We start from the raw sequence: 24,775 nt of genomic DNA, 5'->3' as shown, positions 1-24,775 counted from the left end.
GTACACCACATTGTCACAACAATACTAGAGTTTATCATGCTAATCAGACAAATCAGTGATTGATAACAAGAACAAGCATTCTGCATAAAGGGACATAATGGCACTGCCTGATCAGATTGTAATTTCCCAATTTTGGTTAATGAAATCAAGCTTGGCAACTTATCTGCACCAGAATCCCTGGATTAACAACAGTATCCCTTCCATGAACTGGGGGTGTGGGGGTGGGTGGAAGGATGTTCTGGTGTAATTGAAGGTGCTGCATGCTATTTGAACCATCTCTTCAGGATGTTGAAAGACATGACTCGCTGATAATCAAGGGTTTTTATTCACAATTCACCCTAATTATGTTTCCAGCATCATACCCATTTTCACTGGTCTCCCACAGTGTTTTACAGATGCACAGCACCCAATTTTATGCTGAGTGTTATTTAAGTTCAGAGTTAACTGATACAGCTCCTGCTATTTTCAGACTAGTTTCAGACTAGTTCAGACCGCAACCACACACACACACACACACACACACACGTGCATGCACGTCGCTATATAAGTGCAATAATCTTGGACGCGACGTTAAACCCAATTTCACCTCAGACTAGTTCAGGGGGCACGGGTGGCCCAGTCTTCTAAGGCGCAACGATTCACAGTGCAGAGTTGCGTCCCTTGGGCATGCCAGAAACCTATGATTGTGGGTTCGAATCCCGGTTCGCCCCGATTATGTTTCTAGGTTTATCAGCACTATACCTGTGCTCGTGGGTTTCACCAAAGTGGTAAATATCTGAGACCTGCATCACCTCGAGCTTTCCTCCCACATTAAGCTGACATGCCGCGATATTACTTGAATACTGTTAAAAGCGGCGTTAAACCCAACTAACTCACAGACTAGTTCATAAGTTGGATCACATCCAGGGTGACCAATACATTGTCTTCATCTGGATCACATCCAGGGTTACTAGACTGACCAGTACAGCTGTCTCTAGTTGGGTCACATCCAGGGTTAACTGGACTGACCGATACATTGTCTTCATCTGGATCACATCCAGGGTTACTAGACTGACCAGTACAGCTGTTGGATCACATCCAGGGTTAACTGGACTGACCAGTACAGCTGTCTCTAGTTGGGTCACATCCAGGGTTACTAGACTGACCAGTACAGCTGTTGGATCACATCCAGGGTTAACTAGACTGACCAGTACAGCTGTCTCTAGTTGGGTCACATCCAGGGTTAACTGGACTGACCAGTACAGCTGTTGGATCACATCCAGGGTTAACTGGACTGACCGGTACAGCTGTTGGATCACATCCAGGGTCAACTAGACTGACCAGTACAGCTGTTGGATCACATCCAGGGTTAACTAGGCTGACCAGTACAGCTGTTGGATCACATCCAGGGTTAACTAGACTGACCAGTACAGCTGTCTCTAGTTGGGTCACATCCAGGGTTAACTGGACTGACCGATACATTGTCTTTATCTGGATCACATCCAGGGTTAACTGGACTGACCAGTACAGCTGTCTCTAGTTGGGTCACATCCAGTACAGCTGTCTCTAATTGGATCACGTCCAGAGTTAACTAGACTGACCAGTACAGCTGTTGGATCACATCCAGGGTTAACTGGACTGACCAGTACAGCTGTTGGATCACATCCAGGGTTAACTAGACTGACCAGTACAGCTGTCTCTAGTTGGGTCACATCCAGGGTTAACTAGACTGACCAGTACAGCTGTCTCTAGTTGGGTCACATCCAGGGTTAACTAGACTGACCAGTACAGCTGTTGGATCACATCCAGGGTTAACTAGACTGACCAGTACAGCTGTCTCTAGTTTGGTCACATCCAGGGTTAACTAGACTGACCAGTACAGCTGTCTCTAGTTGGGTCACATCCAGGGTTAACTGGACTGACTGATACATTGTCTTCATCTGGATCACATCCAGGGGTAACTAGACTGACCAGTACAGCTGTTGGATCACATTCAGGGTTAACTAGACTGACCAGTACAGCTGTCTCTAGTTTGGTCACATCCAGGGTTAACTAGACTGACCAGTACAGCTGTCTCTAGTTGGGTCACATCCAGGGTGAACTGGACTGACCGATACATTGTCTTCATCTGGATAACATCCAGGGTTAACTGGACTGACCAGTACAGCTGTCTCTAGTTGGGTCACATCCAGTACAGCTGTCTCTAGTTGGGTCACATCCAGGGTTACTAGACTGACCAGTACAGCTGTCTCTAGTTGCGTCACATCCAGTACAGCTGTCTCTAATTGGGTCACATCCAGGGTTAACTAGACTGACCAGTACAGCTGTCTCTAGTTGGGTCACATCCAGGGTGAACTGGACTGACCGATACATTGTCTTCATCTGGATCACATCCAGGGTTAACTGGACTGACCAGTACAGCTGTCTCTAGTTGGGTCACATCCAGTACAGCTGTCTCTAGTTGGGTCACATCCAGGGTTACTAGACTGACCAGTACAGCTGTCTCTAGTTGCGTCACATCCAGTACAGCTGTCTCTAATTGGGTCACATCCAGGGGTAACTAGACTGACCGGTACAGCTGTTGGATCACATCCAGGGGTAACTAGACTGACCAGTACAGCTGTCTCTAGTTGGGTCACATCCAGTACAGCTGTCTCTAGTTGGGTCACATCCAGGGTTACTAGACTGACCAGTACAGCTGTCTCTAGTTGCGTCACATCCAGTACAGCTGTCTCTAATTGGGTCACATCCAGGGGTAACTAGACTGACCGGTACAGCTGTTTGATCACATCCAGGGGTAACTAGACTGACCAGTACAGCTGTCTCTAGTTTGGTCACATCCAGGGTTAACTAGACTGACCAGTACAGCTGTCTCTAGTTGGGTCACATCCAGTACAGCTGTCTCTAGTTGGGTCACATCCAGGGTTACTAGACTGACCAGTACAGCTGTCTCTAGTTGGGTCACATCCAGTACAGCTGTCTCTAATTGGGTCACATCCAGGGTTAACTAGACTGACCAGTACAGCTGTCTCTAGTTGGGTCACATCCAGTACAGCTGTCTCTAGTTGGGTCACATCCAGGGTTACTAGACTGACCAGTACAGCTGTCTCTAGTTTGGTCACATCCAGTACAGCTGTCTCTAATTGGGTCACATCCAGGGGTAACTAGACTGACCAGTACAGCTGTCTCTAGTTGGGTCACATCCAGTACAGCTGTCTCTAATTGGGTCACATCCAGGGGTAACTAGACTGACCGGTACAGCTGTTGGATCACATCCAGGGTTAACTAGACTGACAGGTACAACTGTTGGATCACATCCAGGGTTACTAGACTGACCAGTACAGCTGTTGGATCACATCCAGGGTTAACTAGACTGACCAGTACAGCTGTCTCTAGTTGGATCACATCCAGGGTTAACTAGACTGACCAGTACAGCTGTTGGATCACATCCAGGGTTAACTAGACTGACCAGTACAGCTGTCTCTAGTTGGGTCACATCCAGGGGTAACTAGATTGACCGGTACAGCTGTTGGGTCACATCCAGGGTTACTAGATTGACCGGTACAGCTGTTGGATCACATCCAGGGTTAACTAGACTGACCAGTACAGCTGTCTCTAGTTGGGTCACATCCAGGGTTAACTAGACTGACCAGTACAGCTGTCTCTAGTTGGGTCACATCCAGTACAGCTGTCTCTAGTTGGGTCACATCCAGGGTTACTAGACTGACCAGTACAGCTGTTACTAGTTGGGTCACATCCAGTACAGCTGTCTCTAATTGGGTCACATCCAGGGGTAACTAGACTGACCAGTACAGCTGTCTCTAGTTGGGTCACATCCAGGGGTAACTAGACTGACCGGTACAGCTGTTGGATCACATCCAGGGTTAACTAGACTGACCAGTACAGCTGTCTCTAGTTGGGTCACATCCAGTACAGCTACCTCAATTAAATATATTTAAAATGTTCACAAGTAAATATTTAATGTCAATGTAAGTGCAAAAGGTTAGACACAATGATTTAAGACAAGATAGTTTGGTTCCACATGTTTCATAATGCAAGGTAAGCTTCAGTATCTGGGTTGAAAGTGAGTCATAAGCCATTTGAACCCTAATAATGGATGCAATAGATTCCTGTGTCACTGGGTAGGTAATTGATATCTGAAATGAACTATCAATTACTCCTTCAGACAGCAAGTAATCGTTATTTTCTTCGGTGCAGTTATTCATACCTGAATACTATTAACCAATAAAATAAAGTTTGGAGGTTTTAAATTGACTATTAACCACTTCAGCCTTGTTTTTGGATTTCTAAATCAAACTTCAAAAAGCACATCAAGTCCCGAAAATTGAAATGGTACAGTTACATGTAATTCCGAGGTTGAATCATTTAAATGAAGGGGCGGTCGGGTAGCCTAGTGGTTAAAGCGTTCGCTCGTCACGCCAAAGACCCGGGTTCGATTCCCGACATGGGTATAATGTGTGAAGCCCATTTCTGGTGTCCCCCGCCGTGATATTGCTGGAATATTGCTAAAAGCGGCGTAAAGCATACTCACTCACTCACTCATTTAAATGATCTGTTAGATTCACAAGGGCAACATGCATCAGCACCCAGGCTGTGAAGGCAGAGATTGCAGGAAAACTGTGAACAGTTTGAATAAATTCAAGTTAAACTTCACCAAAATGGTTCAGCATATTTTCTGCATTATAAGTCCACAAAAACAAACATTATCACAGTGCTTGTGAGAACATGGGGTGGGGTGGGGTGGTGTGGTGTGGCATGGCGTGGCGTGGCGTGGCGTGGCGTGGTGTGGTGTGGTGTGGCGTGGCGTGGCGTGGCGTGGCGTGTGGGGTGGGGTATGGTGGGTTGGGGTGGGGTGATGTGTGGTGTGTGGTGGGTTTGGTGTGGTGTGGTGTGGTGTGGTGTGGTGTGGTGTGGCGTGGCGTGGCGTGGCGTGGGGTGGGGTATGGTGGGTTGGGGTGGGGTGATGTGTGGTGTGTGGTGGGTTCGGTGTGGTGTGGTGTGGTGTTATGTGGTGTGGTGTGGTGTGGCGTGGCGTGGCGTGGGGTGGGGTATGGTGGGTTGGGGTGGGGTGATGTGTGGTGTGTGGTGGGTTTGGGTTCGGTGTGGCGTGGCGTGGCGTGGCGTGGCGTGGCGTGGAGTATGGTGGGTTTGGGTTCGGTGTGGTGTGGTGTGGTGTGGTGTGGTGTGGTGTGGTGTGGTGTGGTGTGGTGTGGTGTGGCGTGGCGTGGCGTGGGGTGGGGTATGGTGGGTTGGGGTGGGGTGATGTGTGGTGTGTGGTGGGTTTGGTGTGGTATGGTGTGGTGTGGTGTGGTGTGGTGTGGTGTGGTGTGGTGTGGCGTGGCGTGGCGTGGGGTGGGGTATGGTGGGTTGGGGTGGGGTGATGTGTGGTGTGTGGTGGGTTTGGGTTCGGTGTGGTGTGGTGTGGTGTGGTGTGGCGTGGCGTGGCGTGGCGTGGCGTGGCGTGGCGTGGCGTGGCGTGGCGTGGCGTGGCGTGGCGTGGGGTATGGTGGGTTTGGGTTCGGTGTGGTGTGGTGTGGTGTGGTGTGGTGTGGTGTGGCGTGGCGTGGCGTGGCGTGGCGTGGCGTGGCGTGGCGTGGCGTGGCGTGGCGTGGGGTGGGGTATGGTGGGTTGGGGTGGGGTGATGTGTGGTGTGGTGTGGTGTGGCACATGGAGTAGTGTGTGGTGTGGTTGTGTGGTGTGGTGTGGGGATGGGGTGTGTGGTGGGGTGGGGTGCAGTGTGATGTTGTGGGGTGGGGTGGGTCAGGGTGTGGTAGGGTGGTGTGGAGTGTGGTGTGGTGGGTTGGGCAGCGGAACGAGTGCTAGTAAAGATTCAGATTTTTCTAAAATCTTTTTCAAATATTTCATTAATATTTTATCAGATCTATTGAGACATTGAGCTGATAAATCCAACATCCCATCTGTGGACTGTTTGACAAATTAAGATGTCATTAGAACAAATTAGCACTATTCACCTCCTTTTCTACAAAGTGGACTCTAAAATAATGTTTACAAACTATCCAGTACAGAGGTTGATTTGAAATATCAGTAATAAAGTCCAGATTGGTTCCACACATCTACTGTAAATAAAACACAGGAAAACAAGAAAAAAGAGTGATTTTCATATTTCCATATTTCCACACAATGTTAACTTTTCAAAATTTGAACCCCTTCCTTTAAAATATCCTACATCCGCCTCTGTGTTCAATGATTATTGATCACAAATCCAATATTGTATCCATCAGTCACATGGAATGAATCATGTTCTCAATACATTGAGCCTTTCAGATTCACATGAAACTATTACACAGCGGATGACGTCACTGTAACAAGCTATATCAGCTTCAGGCGAACTGGGGGACGTGACCTGACCAGCAGTTGTCAGATGGGTTTTCTGTTTGGGTTCCGCACATGTTCCGTACTACTGCTTACTGCACCCTCAGTATATTCCTGCCAACTGGGGGGTGGGTAGCCCTATGGTTCAAGCGTTCGCTCATCACGCCGAAGACCTGGGTTTGATTCCCCGCATGGGTACAATGTGTGAAGCCCATTTGTGGAGTCCCCCCTTCACTGTGATACTGCTGGAATATTGTTAAAAGCGGCGTAAAACCATACTCACTCACTATTCCTGCCAACATTTTTTTGGTGCAAATACACATTGGATATTGGACCAATAGGTTTGCATTTAACAAAGTTATGTCCCTTGGTTGTGGGTTGATACTCCTAGCTGAGCATGCATCCATTCAAGGTCAAGGTTAACATACAAACATAGTGAAATAGTAAAATTCGCAAGATACATAGCTTTTTCCAATGATGAATGAATAATTAATACTTTCATCAATTCCTGCCCCATGTTCAAGGATATCCATGTTGAGTGTGAGTGAGCTCATGTCATGACACGTCTATCATCATGGCTTGTAGTATAACACTGTTGTCTTTAAATGTCTTTACTGAATGAGGATAAGTTTAAACATTGCTGTGAATGCAGCCATTTTGAATGTCATTAATCATAGCAGGCATTTAAGCATGTTTCACAGTTTAACTTTATGTCCAATAAGTCTGGATGTGCAATGCATTTTCATCATTTATTAGCGTATTTCCAGGGAACAGCTGTGCCATTCATTGATGTGACAAAGCAAGGGATTGTCCAATGCAAAACTAATTATCAATACCATTATAATCACTCCTTGCATCTCATTAGTTGGGGGTCAATGTCAAGGTCATTGGGTAATGGGCACATGTCAAAAAAATGGATCAGAAAGTATTGACACAATGATTTAGACATTTTGTATGTTTTTGTCAACAACAAAATGTGTGACCTTAACAGTTAATGAATGAGACAGATATTATGCTTGTGAGAATGACTATTTGAAATTCCTGTCTGGATGCTTCCATGATACCTTTGTTTCGGTTTAAGATTTGACATACCAAATATGTCATATTCATTTTGGACTGCCTCATCTAGTGGATAGCCCAGCGCCATGAGTGTGGAAAGTTTGTGGTTCGACCTCCATACCAAAAGACCAAAGATGGGACTGGTTGGCTCGGAGTCAGTATGATGTGTCCTTGTTACCCGCCCCCTCCTTCTTACCCCTCCCCAACACATCCCTCCCTACCCCTCCTAGGTCAGGCCCTCCCTTTCCTTGTTACCCCTCCCTACCACCATCCCTCCCTACCCCTCCTAGGTCAGGCCCTCCCATCCTTGTTACCCCTCCCCAACACATCCCTCCCTACCCCTCCTAGGTCAGGCCCTCCCCTCCTTGTTACCCCTCCCCAACACATCCCTCCCTACCCCTCCTAGGTCAGGCCCTCCCTTTCCTTGTTACCCCTCCCCACCACATCCCTCTCTACCCCTCCTAGGTCAGGCCCTCCCCTCCTTGTTACCCCTCCCTACCACCACATCCCTCCCTACCCCTCCTAGGTCAGGCCCTCCCTTTCCTTGTTACCCCTCCCCACCACATCCCTCCCTACCCCTCCTAGGTCAGGCCCTCCCCTCCTTGTTACCCCTCCCCAACACATCCCTCCCTACCCCTCCTAGGTCAGGCCCTCCCTTTCCTTGTTACCCCTCCCCACCACATCCCTCCCTACCCCTCCTAGGTCAGGCCCTCCCTTTCCTTGTTACCCCTCCCCAACACATCCCTCCCTACCCCTCCTAGGTCAGGCCCTCCCCTCCTTGTTACCCCTCCCTACCACCACATCCCTCCCTACCCCTCCTAGGTCAGGCCCTCCCTCTCCTTGTTACCCCTCCCCACCACATCCCTCTCTACCCCTCCTAGGTCAGGCCCTCCCTTTCCTTGTTACCCCTCCCCAACACATCCCTCCCTACCCCTCCTAGGTCAGGCCCTCCCCTCCTTGTTACCCCTCCCTACCACCACATCCCTCCCTACCCCTCCTAGGTCAGGCCCTCCCTCTCCTTGTTACCCCTCCCCACCACATCCCTCTCTACCCCTCCTAGGTCAGGCCCTCCCTTTCCTTGTTACCCCTCCCCAACACATCCCTCCCTACCCCTCCTAGGTCAGGCCCTCCCCTCCTTGTTACCCCTCCCCACCACCACCCCTCCCTACCCCTCCTAGGTCAGGCCCTCCCTCTCCTTGTTACCCCTCCCCACCACATCCCTCCCTACCCCTCCTAGGTCAGGCCCTCCCTTTCCTTGTTACCCCTCCCCAACACATCCCTCCCTACCCCTCCTAGGTCAGGCCCTCCCTTTCCTTGTTACCCCTCCCCACCACCACCCCTCCCTACCCCTCCTAGGTCAGGCCCTCCCTCTCCTTGTTACCCCTCCCCACCACATCCCTCCCTACCCCTCCTAGATCAGGCCCTCCCCTCCTTGTTACCCCTCCCTACCCCTCCTAGGTCAGGCCCTCCCTCTCCTTGTTACCCCTCCCCACCACCACCCCTCCCTACCACTCCTAGGTCAGGCCCTCCCTCTCCTTGTTACCCCTCCCCACCACATCCCTCCCTACCACTCCTAGGTCAGGCCCTCCCTTTCCTTGTTACCCCTCCCCACCACATCCCTCCCTACCCCTCCTAGGTCAGGCCCTCCCTCACCTTGTTACCCCTCCCCACCACATCCCTCCCTACCACTCCTAGGTCAGGCCCTCCCTCTCCTTGTTACCCCTCCCCACCACATCCCTCCCTACCCCTCCTAGATCAGGCCCTCCCTCTCCTTGTTACCCCTCCCCACCACCACCCCTCCCTACCCCTCCTAGATCAGGCCCTCCCTCTCCTTGTTACCCCTCCCTACCACCACCGCTCCCCACCCCTCCTAGGTCAGGCCCTCCCTCACCTTGTTACCCCTCCCCACCACATCCCTCTCTACCCCTCCTAGGTCAGGCCCTCCCATCCTTGTTACCCCTCCTCACCACCACCCCTCCCCACCACATCCCTCTCTACCACTCCTAGATCAGGCCCTCCCTCTCCTTGTTACCCCTCCCTACCACCACCCCTCCCTACCCCTCCTAGGTCAGGCCCTCCCTCTCCTTGTTACCCCTCCCTACCACCACCCCTCCCTACCCCTCCTAGGTCAGGCCCTCCCATCCTTGTTACCCCTCCTCACCACCACCCCTCCCCACCACATCCCTCTCTACCCCTCCTAGATCAGGCCCTCCCTCTCCTTGTTACCCCTCCCTACCACCACCCCTCCCTACCCCTCCTAGGTCAGGCCCTCCCTCTCCTTGTTACCCCTCCCCACCACCACCCCTCCCTACCCCTCCTAGGTCAGGCCCTCCCCTCCTTGTTACCCCTCCCTACCACCACCCCTCCCTACCCCTCCTAGGTCAGGCCATCCCACCATCCCTCTCCTTGTTACCCCTCCTCACCACCACCCCTCCCTACCACTCCTAGGTCAGGCCCTAGTGTTACCCCTCCCCACCACCAACCCTCCTATGTCAGGCCCTCCCACCCTCCCTCTCCTTGTTACCCCTTCCTACCACCACCCCTCTCTACCCCTCCTAGGTCAGGCCCTCCCCTCCTTGTTACCCCTCCCTACCCCTCCCAGGTCAGGCCCTCCCACCCTCCCTCTTCTTGTTACCCCTCCCTACCACCATCCCTCCACACCACATCCCTCCCTACCCTTCCTAGGTCAGGCCCTCCTACCCTCCCTCTCCTTGTTACCCCTCCCCACCACCCCTCCCTACCCCTCCTAGGCCAGGCCCCTTCTTGTTACCCCTCCCCACCACCACCCCTCCCTACCCCTCCTAGGTTAGGCCCTCCACCTCCCTATCTTACAGTCAAGAAAATTTCCAGAAGTAAAGAAAAACAATTCACCAAGACCAATACTTGCACACAATGGCACTTAGGGTTGTTTAGTTCAATATCTCCACAACACACTTGAATGTCCTAACAATTCAATGCAAAAAAAATGTTTTCAAACACCAGCAAAATATTTAATCCTTTTTTCCAATACAATAATCCCGAAGTTCGGTCACAATACCACAGCACTACAGAAGAATTGTGATAGCGCACTCTCATTGAAATGAAACTGTTTTGTGTAGCTACAGCCATGGCTCAAGTACTTGATGAATGTCAGGAAGCAGAGCAACTGCAGGCGGAATGGATCTAAATAAAATTAAATAACATTTTCATGGAGGATTGGACATCGTCTTTTAATTCTTGTAAGGAGACGATAATTATCTGGGTTGCTGCCAGCGTCCAACTGTATAATGAGATTTGTGACAAGTTTTATCCCTCTTCTTCAACCAATGCGTGTATTCAATGAGCAGGCTGCCACAACAACCCTCTTTCTTTAGATAGAATTATAAATATTAATGCCAGTCCCTCGTTACTGTAATTAGCTCATTTAACCCTGGCTGTGAGGTAGCCTTCAAAATACCTGTACACAACCAGTTGCTATAGCAACCAACAGGTGTTGACTGGAGGCCATTAGTTATTCATGCTGACGGAGTTGGCTGCTGCTGCTGCTGCTGCAGAGGCAGCTACGACCAATGAAGTGACATTACAGTTCCGCACAGATTGAAAAGATACTCCGGACCGCATCACAAATACATGTTCTCATAATATCAATATTCATATCAGTCCCTAGTCACAAAAGTTTACAGATCAATATTTTTCAATTGCATTATTAATTAGACAGCATAGAAACGATTTGATTTTATTCATTTGTGCAAATTGATTTCAACCAGTTAACTGTATAGCTTGGAACGGTATTTCTCTTTGCAGTCACTGCTGTATCTTGGCACAAAACGAAATAACATTTCCATTTTCGATCAACTCGGAGCAAGCAAATTAAAAAACAAGTAATTCTTCTGCATCAATTTTCATAACCATCCGTCTGACCTCCAATATTTGCTACACTCAGAGTAAGACAAACCATTTCGCATAAGGGAACGATTAAATGATGAAAATCTATGATCTCATTTAGAATGTCTGGGTAGTGCAAATTATCTTAATGAGTTAGTCTGATGTAATGAGGAATGAAGTTGCTAACGATGATGGAGTTGTCGCTGCCCACAACGGTGCAAGCCACAGTAGGAATGGAGCCAGTGTGATTGGCGCGAGCAGCAGACAAGCGGCAGCCATCTGGGTGTGGCCAGGTTCAGCAGCTCATCAGGCCGGACTAAACAATGCAAAACATCAATGTTAGAACCAGCCGGGGAGTCTGGGTAATGAGGCGGCTGACAGTTGGGTGGGGTGGGGGGATGATGGAGGGGGTCTCATTACATGATGCAAAGAAGCCAAAATTGCAAAACAAAGGGTGGTGAATTCCTATTACCATGGAAGAATTAAAAAACATGTCAGTAGATAGTTAATATTGTTTTCTGTATTTTGTGTATGTCATTTTGTGAACAAAAACAAAATAAAATGTCCGAGAATTAATATTGATACACTTTCTTTGAATTATTCGGGAAGTATACAGTAAGTTGGTGCCTAGTATGTACACATGTACAGCTGCGGTTAATGATCTTAGGGTCTCGAGAGAACATGGCGTTGCAGTGTAAGGCTACAAAATGAATATATTTTGAAACACTGATACTTATATGAATCTTTTGTTCATAAAATATTCTGACCTCGTTTCTTCTTCAATACTTTGAACTGCGAGAGAGAAAGCACTGTGTTATGTAACCCAACATAAGAAAACATGGCCCAGCAAAACTTTGAACAAAATTATTGCTTGAAAAAAAATATGCTTTTTGTTTGTATTTCTGTGCTTCAAATTACCCTTAGACCAACATAATATTCTTATTTGATTTCCAGCATGTTGGCATATTGACCACAGAAACCTGCAATGCAAGTATCAAAACTGGACAAGCCAAAGGTATAGACAACCAACAGGCTTAGGCACCAGCTAATTGACTGATTTTATAAGTCCAGTTTCCACCACAGCTGAACTGGAATTATGGAGTTATATTTAGGCTGGACTAACCAATCTATGCATAGTCCAACCAAAATCCCGTAACAAAATCGACAACCAGTTCATAAGCAACATGGCAACTGCTGTGCCAAATTTGTTCGATTACAGGATTTGCAGAGCATGTGTGCTGTCAACTGGGCTTTGACAGATATTTTACAAATCTTTTCATGTTTTTAATCAAGGTGCTCAAGTGATTTGACGCACTTAGTGAAGTAAAACCTGTTTTTCACAATAAATAACTTTTTTATCGATGGCATTGTTTTGACTAGGCGCCGCCATTTTGTTTCTCTTATTGGTCAGTAGGTGGGCCATAGAATGGCCATAGAAATTCCAGCCTAGCTAAAGTCAGTTAACTCCCTTACCTCGAGAAGATTGCAAGAGGAAAGGCCTGAATGATGCAAGTCTTAGAGGTTTAGCATTTTGGTGAAACACATGAGTAATTAGAAACAATCAGGGTGAATCTGGTGATCAAATCCACCATCATCGGTGTCTGACACTCCCAAGGGACAAAACTCTGCACAACCAAATACCGAACCTTTCACAACAGCCCCACCCATGACCTACTTCCGACAGGCTGATCCTTTTCACATCCTCAATCAGACATGATATTCAAATGAATCTAACAACAGTACAAATCCCTCAGCTCCGCCTAGCATTAATCAGTCGACTATGCAACTCATGAAACATTAAATATTTCTCTCAGGTTTCATACTAATAACATGCTACATTACATACTACCTCAATCAGCATTATCTGCTTCAGTGAGACTAGTTTCCTGTTGCCTCATCCAACCCAACTTATCCAACACTTAGGTTTGCTTGGGATTTCATTTTGTCCACTGTTTGTAAAACTTTGTTTTCATTGTCTTCCTCTTACGCCTGCCCATTAACTGAGATGTACTATGGAGGTGGCACACGTCTACAGGGTACAATGACACAATCAGGAGGGTCAGTGAGGTAGCCTCGTGGTTAGAGTGCTCGCAGTTTGATCCCCCATGTGGGTGCAATATGTGAAGCCAATTTCTGCTGTCCCCAGCACTTTGTCAAATATCCACAATTTAAATATTTTGTACAATCTGTTGTTCCAAATCATGTCAAAGGGATAACATGTAGTTGTCCTGTTTGAAGGTGTTGTCAGGTACTTGTTGATTGAAGAATATTGCAGTTGGGAAGTGGACGCACAGGAATCTCCTCCAGGCCTGGACACCTTCACATTATCTGATTTTTGGTGCTTAGATGAAATCAAATATTCTGAAAGGCTCTACACTATCACATGATGGGGTGAACTCGAGAATTAAGCCCCGATAAGACATCTCCTGGTCACCCATACGTCCATGTAAAGTTACCATTTCATCAATCCCGGGTTAGATTCAGAGTTTCAGCCAGGGGGAGTCCTCTGGAAAGCTGTGTCAACCCTCGACATACAACAACTGTCACGACATGCAACATTTTGAAAACAGATAAAGAACACAAGTTATTTTTTAACATTTTTTAATCAGAGAAATTGATATCCAGGTGTTTCAAGAGACTATGTCATAAATTCAAAGTTCCATGTAAAACCCTCCAATATGAATGTTTATGAGCTGGTTAGGGGGTCATGGTAATGCAGCTCACCATGCATCTCTCAACATACCCACACTCATGTAATCAAGGAACACATAACCATGCTATCAACAGGTGCCCCTAATGGTTCAGTACATCTGTTGCATGTCAAAGAGAGCTCTTCCAAAACAAATCAGCACAAAAAAATTATCAGCATAAATATTTGTGTCAATAAGACAATTAACAAAAAAGGCGATGTATACCTATACATATGTGATTGCATAATGAGAGGATTGCTACAAGCCTGTATAGTGTGGGTGATACAATCATACAACGCTATGTTGCCAGGGAGTGGTATACCATAATGGCTGCCAGCAACCACATGTTACAACCTCAGATCACAGCTCAGACAGAACACAGGTACAGGTGAGCTACAGGTAGATCACAGGTACACTTCAGGTGTGGTACAAGTCGATCACAGGTACAGTACATGTGTCGTACATAGCAACAGGGATAGAAATTAACCAGGAAGTGATAACACATAAGAGCACACCCGAAATGTTTGAAAATGCTACAAGCCTTTAAGATACTTAACCATTGGCTCAGGATCCCTGATTAGTGATCTTCACAGAATTCACAACACAGAAAAATCTCTCGCCAATTAACCATACCAGTCACTATCTCAGTAGTCAGTTCTTAATTTTCATTCTCCGCATGGACCACGACTGGGAATAATACCAAAACAAATACAGAGTGTTTGAGCTCATATAGAAGTGGAACCTCTATGCCATTCATTATCTGTAGACATTATCTGATTTAAGTTGTAAGCCTTATGACGTTGATAAGTGAGGCTATATACACAGATTCTATTTACAATAAAATTGTTGAGCTAGATTGTCATTTTGTTACAATTTTTGGGAAGTACGGTCAACCTAAGAAAGATGGCCCTGTTTTAATGAAGGAAATAACACAAATGTATGCGCTTACCAGTTAATATATTTGGCATAATATACATAAAGTGTTTAAAGCCTATGGATTATGTAGAGATTTACCAGTGCTCCATTTGACAGAAACAGTTCATGTAAATAACAACTGATAACATGTGTAATAACATCAACAAGATTTCTAAACTCAACCAATCTGTGTATGCTGAAGCCATCTCTCACTCTCACTTCCTACATGGTGCCTGAGGGATTGACCATTTCACTTCCAGGGGGGAGAACTGGGATTTCAAAAGTTCCAGAAAATGCAGGAATAGTATCAATTTTGTCTAAGCTTTGACACACAACGAAAAAAAAAAAAGACCTAACGAGATAGTAATGTTAACAAAAAAATAAATATTACGTCTTGAAGCAGTGACCGAGAAAACATTATCTCCAACAAATATGTGCCCCCCCCCCAAGAATATGAAATGGTTGGTCCCCGCTGTAAGCAGCCACATCCAGCATCTACAGCCATACTAACATTGTGTGCACACACACACACAGGGCTTCCTGTGATGAATACTTCAACCCCACAGGAGCAGGAACAGGACCAAACACTACTTCCTGCAGTACTGTTTATACCACCAGTCATGTTCATAACATACTCAATCAAAGGGCAGGCATATAAGCTTGGTCATGTCTTTGCAAGTTTGTTTGCTGAGTCAAATACAATGACATATTACCATCAGGTAATAATGTCCCAAACTAAATAGAGACGATGTCTCATTTTCCTATGTGCACCCCTTCAAGTATCTACCAAGGTTTGAGCTCAGTGACAATGTGGAGTACAGTCTGTATTAAGGGTTCAGAAACATACTTCTTATTCATTGAGTTGTGAATTGAAATTGAAAGAACTTTCCATAGAGTAGGGCTGTTTGACCTGCTTGTCTCAAGAATGTTGTACTTCATTGTGAACCCTCAGCATGCTGGACCGTGTGGTGGCATAAACTCACTGTGTTTGGTGACAAGATCATTTATTACCACGGCAACAAATCAGTTACCTGCTCTTTATGCTTTAAATAAAACAAAAGGACTCACTTTGGACAGGTATGAATATGGCTGAATATTACTGAGTAAGGACACACACGACTTTCAACCTATCAAAAGATCCCTGGAATGACTTTACTTCTTTCACAAAATGACAAGTTAATGTCTGAAATACGTCAGTAGTTTCTACTTACAGATCCACAGGAAATTTGTGAAAGTTCAAATAGCTTTCATTAAGACCAAATAATTGATGTATTGCAGCTCAAGGGACATTCCAGCAAGTTTAATCAGATCATTTACAGGGGAGGTGAAGTGGGAGTTGTTGGGGGCAGCACTCTTCATGGAACAGTGGATCTAGCTGGAGAACAGTAACAGAATATGTACAGGAACGCTAGGTAAACCAGTTACCTACAAAAATGCTTCGAATTAATCAAGACAGAAAATTTAAGAAAATAAAAATACATTCTATAATTGCAAATGTAGTTTTTCACTCATAGCCATAGATACTGGTAGTTACAAAGTCAATGGTCAGTCTGAAATGTAGACATATATATACTGGGACACCCAAAAAGTGCATTTAAGGTTCATAGGGCCTGAACAAAGGGAGGTAACTTATGCAGGCCAAAGTCAACTGTTTCTTGTATTGTGATAGAAAACTACCAGAAGAGTTGTGTTGAGGTAATTTTAACATGCAGTCATTAAATGATGATGTTGCATGACTGAATTATGAATGGACGTTTGCATGGAAACAAACTCAGAAAGAAAGATTTGTATGTGTGACTGAAGATGACAGATGAAATCATTGGTGCAGGACATTTCACATCTAACCATCGAACCAAAGTTGTAAAAAGGATTAAAACAAATGGGTCTTTCACACTCAATACATTTGATTATGATTCAACATAAATAATACAGGAAATCAATGTTGTTTACAAGATGTTCATTCTCACTGTAAAAATACAATAACATGTCAAATGTTAAAATCAACAGATAATCTGAGGTTTCTAGAAACAGAACCGTATTTAACAATGACCACTGCTATATAGCGAATACCTCAATCCACATCCAGTTGATATTAAAAGCAGAGGGTATAGCACCAAGTATGTTGGTAAAGGGAAGCTATACATCCGCCCAAACATCATATTGTCCTAACTAGTTGGTACATACGAGACAATATAAGCCTACGAGGCCAATCTGTGTACAGTCTAGTTCAATACTAAGTTGAATAGAAAGGATGATCCTAGCTGGGTCCTTGAGACCTTGAGAGTCTGATGTTAGTAAGTTATCTCCCTTCCCTCAACTTCAACCACCAGGAATGCTGGGAGATTTCATCCCCAGGTATTTTAGTGATATGTTAATCCCTTTTGTACTAAACCAGTGTGAGAGAATTCTATAATACAAGTGACTTGGATGGTAGGTATTGTCATAATATAAACATATCAACAGTTTAGAACTGTTCATATATATTTGCACCATACTATCAATAAACTGTCGCACACAACATGTTTTCAATTAAACAGACAATCAAGAAAACTTTGGTCACATGGTTCTCGATCTGTCTGGAGGTGGCAAGTTGAGTCAAGGGAGACAACCCACTCTGGAATGCAGAGTTAGGGCAGTGGTGTACGCACTTCAACGTAGTTTACTGGGAAAAATCCTGTCCGTCCATCAACAGATCCTTCGTACCAGTTTTCATCTATTTGTGTCAGCAGGGTGATGACTTGTCCTTCGCTGAAGCCAAGCTCTCCTTCATTCTCTGGGATGAAGTCGTACATGGCCTCCGCACATGGCTGGGAACGTGATGGGCCTACAACACAAATAAGATATTGTTTGTTGCTGAATGCTGCACTCAGCCATATTCCAGCGGCTTGTAAATAATTAAGTCCAGACCACACAATCCATCTGTCTACACAATTGGGAAACGACAATAAAGTCAACATAGCAGCTTTGCAGATTTTAATACCTTAGGGTATACTTAATCACATGTACTTGCCAAACGTAACAGCCAATGAAAACAGTTGTCACTGCTGCGCCGGTAGCTTGAGGCCACGCCCAAAAAACAGGTCTGTGTTTTGATGCCAATTACGAAGCGTGTGATTTCATCACTTTCACTTGGACACTTAAATACTTTCTATGAATATTAGGAATTTTTCTCTCTCTAAATGTACCTAGTGAAATTAATATTTACAAAACAAATCGCAATCATTTGTTGCACTTTCCTTGCCCTTTAACCATGTCAACAAGTGTGACCACCTGAGCATGACAACCTGATCCCATTAGTCGTCTCTTGTGACAAGCACGGGTTGCTAGAGACCAATGTTAACCCAGATCTTCACTGGACCACAGTCAGACGTAACATCTTATCAGCAATACAAACAGGCAGTGAATGGTAAAGTTTTGTGACCATAAAAATGTAAAATCGTAAGCTGCTGTTTAACCTGAGAACAATGTCATGCAGTACATTTTAATGTGATCAAACTAAATATTCAGGTTGAAATATAATAAACACATTTCAAATTCTGCCACTGAAAACGTCTCTCCTGGGTGGCCTGAATATCAAAGATATGGTGACCATGCTACACACGAATGAGAACTAGTGTCACTGACTCAACCATCAGTGTTACTCAACAGTTCGTCCCACTCCACCTCACCAAACATTGTTACACAAGAGGTCCAATATAAAGTTGACATACACCTGTACTAATCCAACACCATGAGTAAGTACCTAGTATAATGCTCTGTGATTAGCGAACGTAATAATGTAGACAGGTGTGAAATGTTATTGATGAATATTTGATAATAGGTGTCTCTGAAAACAGAATTGTTTGGTTCCAGGTAACATGACTTCAATATTCTGTGGCAGATGATGAAAAACAAATTGAGCCTCAAAAGGCTGTAGCTAACCTGAAATAATGGCTGCCATGTTCAAAGATTGGAATTTGAGAGACACCCGAGTTGGGTTCAAAATATGTCATATCATATCATGTTATTCTGCACATGTAATTTCTGCATATGACATTTCATAATCAAACATGCAGAAATAAAGGGCAAAAATGACACATGAGAACATTAATTTTTTTTTAAATTTCAGTCAGGTGAGGTACAAATCTGTGCATAACCAGATCCAGAAACACCCTTCTAGTGTATGATGTGTGATTTCTTACATAACTTTGAAATAAACAAGTATTTCCACCAGGAATTTACCTTCTTATTTCTTGACAGCATTATTATATTTGAGGAACTAAACAATTCTACTTCCAATGCCTAATGACACCAATGATAGAAGCAAATAGAAAAGAATATCTTCAATTGGCAGTTTAGAAGTGGCATTATGAACAGCTGACTTATGGATTTCAACCAGTTTTCTATGGAACATTTTGGTACAGGTGCTGGTACCTTCACCAAGCAAGCACTAGCACCGGTACCCAAATGGCCCATAGGAGGATGACGAAATTTGATATCAATGAGTCAACTCTGTCTTCTTAATCAAAGAGTGATGTGCACACCATGCAAATAGCACAGACAGCAAGCTTGCAAGAGTGAAGGAAGAGCAAGTTTGTTTTACTCTGATATCATCTGAGACTGTGACAAAGAAAGGTTGGTGGGCAGAGGTATGAAGGCATGTGCATGATGTTTCCAAGTCTGTTGAGGAAATGACGGGGATCTTACAGCGTGATGAAGAGTCAGGACATAATTACAAGCAACAGTTGATTCTCAAAGAGATACATTTGAATTCAGAACAAATATCAGACAGTTTGGTGCCACTTACAACAAGCACTTGACAACAAAATTACATTTGTCTTGAGAATTGATTGAGAAAAAGCCCCAGTATGACAGAGTGCACAGCATGCTTATTAGACCAAACACTTGATCTGGAGATCACAGGTAACAGTGCAGACTACATCACCAGCTGACCCCTAGGAGTGACCTCTTGTATAACAACACTTGACAAGGTGGGATGGCACACAATATAGACGGGAGATAAACTTTACTGCAATAATACGTAACTAGTACACCAAAATGGAAGAATTTCTACTGGTCTACGCATGCAGACTTGACAAAACACTGCATACCTACCATGGAGACACCATGATCAATGGTGTCTGGAACACTAATCTGAGACTCAAATTTAGCCTTATGGGCCATAGATGGGAAAACAATGCAGAGAGAAAATAAAATGAATGCAAAGAAAATAGAATCATTACTTGACAGGCAAGCAAAACATGAGTACTCATAACAATTTTACTACTCCTATTCTTGAATCTGAGAAAAAATTAATATATGCTAACATATGTACCGGTACCTTAATGTAGATTTTGTTGTTAAATATTCCCTCATGATGAAAACTAGTTTGTGTTAATCTTCATGATCAATTATAACCAGCTAAGCATAATAGTAGTCATTAAAGAAATTGTAAATGTTACATTAAAATGTATATTTATATACTTAGCCTATCTCACACTATGCATTTCTTCTTCCTTTCAATTCTATGTGGAAATGCGCTTGAACAAAGTTTCCAGCTTCTAAAACAATCATCCCAACATATCCCAGCATTCCCATGGTCACCTCCCAAACAAAGGGGCCACACACTGTCCTTCCACGCATAATGACCTACACGATCTGATCACATGAATGCTGCTGCCACATCATTCTCACTGCCATACTATGGAGACACAGAATTCAGAGAATACATTTTAGTTGGTTATGCTGGATTTCCCTCCAACATTGTATGGACTTTATGTTAATGTTTGAAGGAAGATGTGTACAGATAAGAAACCTTGCCTGGCCTGTCATGAGTGTAGAACTACCTTTTCTACTTCGGACCCTCATGACTTATGCTGTCATTGTCGCGGCCGTTGCAGTACTAACAAGTATTGTTGCCTGTGTGCCCATGTTACGTGAGAATCCTTCATTGTTTATCGACAACAATACCACAGGCAGGAAATTAACCAGCACTCAAAATATCAGGGTGAAGAGGCGAACACTTTAACCACTAGGCTATCCGACCCCCGACGCGCCCCCCCCCCCCCCCCCCCCCCCCAAAAGAAGTCTAAGAAGTCAACCAAGCCGGCTGTCCTCTCTTCTGTAATGAAGGTCAAACCACCTCCGGCATATCACCTTACATCACCATGTTTCTGATATTTTTCTTACAGATGACATCCCTACTGTGCCAGTTCAACAGTCTGTTCCTGATGCAACCCACATAAGATCGATAGAAGAAGGAATAAATGCGTAGTGTGAGATAGGATAAGTTTAAAAATATGCCATTTAAGTCAATGGGGTTGTGATCTATTCAGGTCCTCATCTTCACTGGTCTCATGGATAAAACAGTCAAGAAATGTCTTTGCAAAGACAGAAATAATCAAAGATAACGTCCTTGTAGCTCTGAGACAGATGATGGAAGGATGGACGTTCACTGGCTGACAGATCCTACGGGCAGGGACACAGCTAGTCTCGTTATGTTATCAGAGTAAAGCAAGCGAAGACACAGTTACTGTTGCTGAGTTTTCTAGGCAAGACTGTATAAACTTACACTCGATGACATGGAATCCTCTGGGTTTTTCTACAGGTAGAGTTATGGTGGGTTGTTTATAATGAACATGTATCAACATCACATGCACACAAAGGGTCATACTGATGATTACTACAGAACCTGGAGAGTTCCATCATGACACCTTCACTGGAAATGGGACAGGTCATATTACCAGGATTTCACGGTGTCTTTATAAGACCTGGTTGTTTTATACCATGAAGTCACAATACCATTACTACATATGTATATGGCCTGGAGAAGATGCGGGCAGATAATTCACCTTCTGCATGTGCTAAATAGCTGCTTGAACAAGAACAAACAATTGTGTGCATATTTTATATCATTTCATATGAATGGAATGAGAAAAAGTTTAAAAAAGAAAGGCATAAAAAACCTTATGAAAACCTTTACCAAATTAGTTATAGGAAAATTATCTCAACGACAACACTGTAGTCTACAGGTCGACCTGGGTCAAACGAACAGTGTTGCCTCTGTGTACAATGACACTCCTATGGATTTTCTAATCGACTGTTAAACAATTATTCCAGACAGATTGTACTACTTCACTGAAGTTAAAAAAAAACCTAATTGATATTCCAGTGTTTTGTTGTACAATATTAAGGAAAAATATTTTTTCAATCAGCAAGTTATCTACGGGCCTTTTTCAATGAGAAGCCTCAAAAAAAGGTCACTACAAGCTCTGTCATGCAAGTCTTGTAGTAGGTACATGCATGTAGATGACAGCATAATCTGCATCGTCTGTAACAACAGCAGCAACAACACTGTTGGCGTGCTAACTATGACATAAGAACAACACTGTACTACAAAAGTCGGCCACATGCAGGAGTGGGACATGGATGCTACCGGCTAAACTCACCTTCAAACTCATCAAAGGCATCGAAGCCTTCATAACCTGGTTAGCATGGACAGAGATAAAGAGTTGAGTAGGGTACGAGGGAGTTGTCACCACCGTCAGCTGTACCACAGCTGTATGACGTGTGGGCTGGTGGGGGCATGGTGTTACATTGGTCCACGTTGTTATGTGTGACAGGAGTGGTGGGTGGGTGAGTTCGGTTTTACGCCGCTTTTAGCAATATTCCAGCAATATCACGGCGGGGGACACCAGAAATGGGCTTCACACTGGGACAGGAGTGGGTTTACACTGCTTTAAGCAGTATTCCAGCAATATCACAGCCGGGGACACCAGAAATGGGCTTCACACATTGTACCCATGTGGGGAATTGAACCCAGGTTGCAGTTGTACAAAACAACCATAGCGCTACGAATGTCATAAGTCTATGTTAAGGTATAGGAGTCACGATCACCTTAGTGCTAAGATCGCTTTGTACAACGGCGCCCAGGTCTAGGTGTAATGAGTGAACGCTTCAACCACAAGACTACCCCACTGCCCTGATGTGTAAGGACACAATCAGTCTTGGTAACACATGGAAATAATCTTCAGAATTGTCAAGTATGAACTCTAACCAACCATTGTGGACATCTAATCAACATTTCAGTCGCCTTAAATGACAAGCTTAGGGGACTTTCTCCTATCTTCAAAACTATTCTATCAAATATATCAAAGATTAATCTCATAGACTGCTTTGTTATTTAGGAAACAGTTTAATGATACTAAGTTAATTGTGAACCTACCTGTTTGGTTGAAATTCGAAGAGAAGTTGTAGCTCCCTGAGTTGCCATCGTAGTTATCATTCTTGGTCGTATCAAACATGGAGGAGGAGGGAGACTCGCTTCTCCTGAAGGAGGACACTCGTTTTGGTATGTGCTCTCCTCGTGGCTTGCTGGCTGCCTCGCTCCGTCTGTACACACATGGTCTTATTACAGCATGTCAGTTTGTGTGGGAGGACAGCACAATGTAACACAGGCCATGGCACTTACATCTTTGATAAAGACGATGAGTTCAGGCATGGGGTTAAGAGGCTAAGGATCCTAATTGTGGAAGATATGGGATTCTAACACATGACCAAAGGGAGGCAACTCCAGTCCAGCTTCTCCAGTGCAGCCACTGACAGGCACTGTCTGCTGTTTTAGTATTGATTTATCCACACCTGGGATGTCAGGGTGTCCTACATATAGTAAGTCTGGCTTTGGACACTAGGAACAGTAAGCACCAGTATAGAATCTGCACAAAAATATTATCCCTAAATTGACAACCAACTGCCTCTTAAGAGCTCATTCTCAATGTGATAACAAGGCCCATATTCAACAAGCAGGAAATACTTATATCCCCCACCAATACTGCCATTTCAGTTAAAGTCATTTCCATGGAAAAAAATCCCAAAATTTCAAAAGGCACCAGTTCACCTCTAGACCTATCAATGTGCCAAGTTTGGTTAAGATATCTCTCATGATCTTTGAGTTCTGCTCTGGAAATGAAACATGACGGATGGAAGGACAGCACCCATTCCAATATCCCCCTTACACTTCGTGGCGGATAATGCAGTCCTAGCAGGAAGACAAACACAACTTCCACATTTTCTCAATGTATTCCAACATTTGTAGCTCTAAGATCAATTTGTGGAAAAGGCCCTGTTAGTCAAACAGATTATCTTAGACCCTGCAGATTTTTTTAGGTGATATTGGTAATGAAAGGTTGCTGCATTTACTGACTGGAGACCCCATACTCACTTGTCCTTGATGATCTCCAGCAGAGACTGTAGCGACTCCATGGCCTGATTATGGTAGTCTAACTGCGCTTCCACAAATGTCTCCATCTGGGCAATCTGCTCCACCTGCAACAGCCAGTCCCTGGGTCAGCTGGGTAGAACTCAGTTTCCATTATATCACAGTGTCTGTAGGATGTGGGACAAAAGCCACAGTGGTGCAGGTTGTACATACTTACTGCCTTGGTGGCATGGGAATAGTGCCGACAGAGGAACTGATCAAGGTGAGTGGTTAACATAAGCAGATCTTAACATTATTCCAGCAATATCACGGTGAGGGACACTAGAATGGGCTTCACGCATTATACCCATGAGGAATCGAACTCTGGTCTTCGGTGTGACAAGCGAACACCTTAACCACTAGGCTACCCCACCACCCCCTCAAACCGTAGAACAGATCCTGATAGCTGAGGGATGCAGCCCTGCACAGCACTCTGCCAAACTTTAGACCACTGGGCAACCCATGTCCCATTACAGTGTACACAAACACAAAAGCCAAACACAATACTCAAATGTGTGGTATTGATGCATATATTTGTGGGCGAGTGAGTAACACTACCAGTGAATGACTGTTCATTTGTTTGTTTGTTGTTTAATGCCGCACTCAGCAATATTCCAGCTATATGACGGTGGTCTGTAAATAATGGAGTCTTGACAAGGCAATCCAGTGATTGAAATCA

The 24,775-nt window shown here is 44.7% G+C and overlaps 1 protein-coding gene across 4 annotated transcripts in view; it reads right to left on the bottom strand.

Moving 5' to 3' along the window:
* Positions 1 to 15,207: 15,207 nt before the first annotated feature.
* Positions 15,208 to 24,775, bottom strand: part of LOC139445663 (endophilin-A3-like) — a 53,806-nt gene continuing 44,238 nt past the window's right edge. For 2 of the 4 annotated variants that reach the window (XM_071226892.1, XM_071227111.1), the window contains 4 exons: positions 24,061 to 24,164; positions 23,065 to 23,231; positions 22,289 to 22,324; positions 15,208 to 17,685 (listed from right to left, as the gene is read on the bottom strand). In XM_071226892.1, the coding sequence (XP_071082993.1) occupies positions 17,489 to 17,685; positions 22,289 to 22,324; positions 23,065 to 23,231; positions 24,061 to 24,164 (504 nt within the window). In that variant the 3' untranslated portion in view covers positions 15,208 to 17,488. Of the gene's footprint in view, positions 17,686 to 21,411; positions 21,442 to 22,288; positions 22,325 to 23,064; positions 23,232 to 24,060; positions 24,165 to 24,775 lie in introns of all 4 variants that reach the window. The other 2 variants (XM_071226965.1, XM_071227040.1) reach the window with 2 other exon arrangements.

Source organism: Haliotis cracherodii, unplaced genomic scaffold (genome assembly GCF_022045235.1).
Source record: "Haliotis cracherodii isolate W230 unplaced genomic scaffold, xgHalCrac1.p SCAF_1, whole genome shotgun sequence".
NCBI lineage: Eukaryota > Metazoa > Mollusca > Gastropoda > Lepetellida > Haliotidae > Haliotis > Haliotis cracherodii.
The sequence above is the reverse complement of the archived record's forward strand: the minus strand, read 5'-3'. Positions and strand labels throughout refer to the sequence as shown.